This window comes from Camelina sativa, chromosome 3, assembly GCF_000633955.1.
Source record: "Camelina sativa cultivar DH55 chromosome 3, Cs, whole genome shotgun sequence".
Taxonomy (NCBI): Eukaryota; Viridiplantae; Streptophyta; class Magnoliopsida; order Brassicales; family Brassicaceae; genus Camelina; species Camelina sativa.
In genome coordinates this window covers 12,973,487-12,976,478 of record NC_025687.1, presented here as the reverse complement: position 1 = coordinate 12,976,478, position 2,992 = coordinate 12,973,487, and the positions used below count along the sequence as shown (strand labels likewise).

The following is a 2,992-nucleotide window of genomic DNA, read 5'->3' as shown; positions in this document are numbered from 1 at the left end:
AATCAGCAATAGAACAATAGTTCACCACCGACTGAAAATCTATCATGCCTTCGGTAACCCCAGGGCCAGCAGCGCCACGAGAGTGTTCCTCAACAGCCAAAATTTCATTAAAATCACCAAAAATAAGCCAAGGCTTATCCCTCATACTTTGGGAATCCTTATGACTTCGTAAATCCTCCCACAAGGCTTTCCGTTCCTCCGTCAAATTCAAAGCATAGATAAAAGAACAATAAAATTCCTCCACTACTCCCTCTAATTTGACCAAACAAGTTATAAGCTGATTACTCTTAAAAACTGGAGTAACCCTCACATTTGGACGCGGCACAAAAAACCGTAGTTGCTTAAACCCTAGCTAGCTAGGTTCTCCGATCCTTGTATCTTCTCCTTCCAACTTGAGCATGATGAGAATTCTTCTACAACACGCAACGCGTTACGGCATTCGCTCCTTCGGAACCCTATCATCACCTCCCACAGCAGCGAGCCAAACATTGCAGCACCGTATTTCGGATGCTCTCTATCGAAATGCACAAATCCTTCCGGTGCTTGAACACTGGCGGCAACAGGGGAATCAAGTGAACCCTTCACATGTTAGAGTCATCATCAAGAAGCTTCGAGATTCCAACCAATCTCACCAAGCCCTTCAGGTTTTCATTCTCCCCCTTTTTCCCCGATTTGGTTTCTCCATCTCTTATTATAGGTGTTGAAGTTGATGTCTTGCGGTGATGTTATAATAAGGTATCAGAGTGGATGAGTAAAGAAAAGATCTGCAATCTAATCCCAGAAGATTTTGCAGCTCGGCTTCATCTCATAGAGAATGTTGTAGGCTTAGAAGAAGCAGAAAAGTTCTTTGAAAGTATTCCAAAGAACGCGAGAGACGATTCTGTCTACACCACTCTCTTAAACTCGTACGCAAGATCACACAAAACTCTGTGTAAAGCTGAAGCCACGTTCTTTAAAATGAGGGAGTTAGGTCTTCTCTTAAGACCTTATCCTTTCAATGCAATGATGTCTCTCTACTGTGCACTAAAAGATCGAGATAAAGTCGAGGACCTTTTGCTTGAGATGAAAGGTAACGACGTGGAGCCCGACAGTGTCACAGTAAACAACGTGTTGAAGCTATACTCGGATGTGTGTGACGTGACCGCGATGGAGAAGTTTTTGAATAAGTGGGAAGCCATTCATGGGATAAAACTCTAGTGGCTTACAACTCTTGACATGGCAAAGGCTTACGTGCGAGCCCGTTTAAGTGGGAAGGCTGTAAAAATGTTGCGTTTAACCGAGAAATTGGTGGATGACAAGTCTTTAAAATCAGCTTACGACCATCTCATGAAGCTGTATGGTGAAGCTGGAGAGAAAGAAGAGGTTTTACGTATATGGAACCTTTACAAGAAGAACATAGGACAACGTGATAACGATGGTTACCGAACTGTGATACGTTCTCTCTTGAAGGTGGATGATATCGTTGAGGCGGAGAAGATTTACAAAGTGTGGGAATCTTCGCCACTTGAGTTTGATATCCGAATCCCGACTATGTTGGCCTCTGGTTATCGAGACAGGGGAATGACAGAGTTGGCTGAGAAACTCATGAGCAGTAAAGCTGTAAAGGACAGAAGAATGAATAAGCCTATCACTCCGCTTTTGGAGCAATGGGGACATCAAATGAAACAGTCTGATCTCAAATGCCTAATCAAGAATCTCCATGATTCCAATCAGTTTTCAAAAGCGCTTCAGGTTTTATTCATTATTAACTTTATTTCAATATTTCAAATCAAACTAATATTGTTGACGTTCACATACAGTGCATTACTTTGAGGATAAGCATGTTTTCATTTGTTAGGTTTCAGAGTGGATTGGTGAAAAACGAGTTTGTAGTCTTTATTCGGAAGATTGTGCAGCTCGTCTTTACTTGACTGAGAATGTGTTGGGTTTAGAAGAAGCAGAGAAGTACTTTGGAAACATCCCTGAGAACATGAAGGATTACTCTGTCTACACAGCTCTCTTAAGCTCTTACGCGAAATCTGACAAAAACATGAGTAAAGCCGTGACCACTTTCAAGAAGATGAGAGAGCTCGGGTTCCTCTTGAAACCTTCACCATTCAACATGATTCTCTCTTTCCACAGTCAATCAAATATGGTGAAGGAGATTCTTCGTGTGATGGAGGAGAACAACGTCGATCCTGATAGTCTCACGGTGAACAAAGTTTTAAAGATCTACGCGGCTGAATCAATTAAGGTAGAAGAAATGGAAATGTTTATGAGACGGTGGGGTAGAGGAGATGGAATCAAGCTAGATAGCGGCACAGTGGTTGCAATGGCAAAGGCCTACGCTAAAGTTGATTCAACAATGAAAGCAATAGAGATGTATGGTGATGTAGCCGGGTGTAAAAGAGAGGTGCACCTTCTTTGGGACAAATATAAGAAGAAGAAGGAGGAAGAACAAAAGGAGGCTGATAAGGTAAAATTGTTTAGCACTCCGTTGAAGATAGACGATGGATATCGAATTGTGATTAGCTCTTTGTTAAAGCTGGACGATGTACAAGGAGCAGAGAAGGTCTATGGAGAGTGGATACCGAGTGGACCGAAGCTGGATGTGAGAATACCGGGTTTGCTGATTTCTCGGTTTTGTACCCAAGGGAACGCATTGAAGGTTGGGGAAATGTTACAGTCGATTAGCAAGAAGAGGATTATGATGCATTTAAGGATGTTGAAAGATTTTACAATCAACGTAGTGAAATTTTTTGTTCTTTGTGTGGTTATTTTAGTGGTCTTATGGATCGAAAGTATTCGTAGACCATTTTACTACTACTACTAGATAAAAAGACATGGATTTTCCATTTTTAGATATATTGTGAACCAAGAATTCTTAATGATAGTTTACGGGTATTTCATTATTATGTTGATTAAATTTTGGGTTTGTAATCTATCAAAACAACAAAGTCATAGTATCCGTATAAATTTGAATTACAAAAAAAAAAAAAAAAAAAATCTTCAA

At 40.7% G+C, this 2,992-nt stretch overlaps 2 protein-coding genes across 2 annotated transcripts in view; one reads left to right on the top strand and one right to left on the bottom strand.

Moving 5' to 3' along the window:
- LOC104778915 (putative pentatricopeptide repeat-containing protein At1g28020) lies at nucleotides 402-2,673 on the top strand. Its single transcript, XM_019240071.1, has 5 exons — nucleotides 402-644; nucleotides 736-1,166; nucleotides 1,248-1,731; nucleotides 1,838-2,455; nucleotides 2,512-2,673. Exons 1-5 carry the CDS (start codon nucleotides 402-404, stop codon nucleotides 2,671-2,673), a joined length of 1,938 nt encoding a protein of 645 aa, XP_019095616.1.
- LOC104778914 (ABC transporter B family member 14-like) overlaps nucleotides 2,864-2,992 on the bottom strand; it is a 5,105-nt gene continuing 4,976 nt past the window's right edge. The window contains exon 10 of the mRNA XM_010503324.2: nucleotides 2,864-2,920. Within this exon, the coding sequence (XP_010501626.2) occupies nucleotides 2,864-2,920 (57 nt within the window). The remainder of the gene's footprint in view (nucleotides 2,921-2,992) is intronic.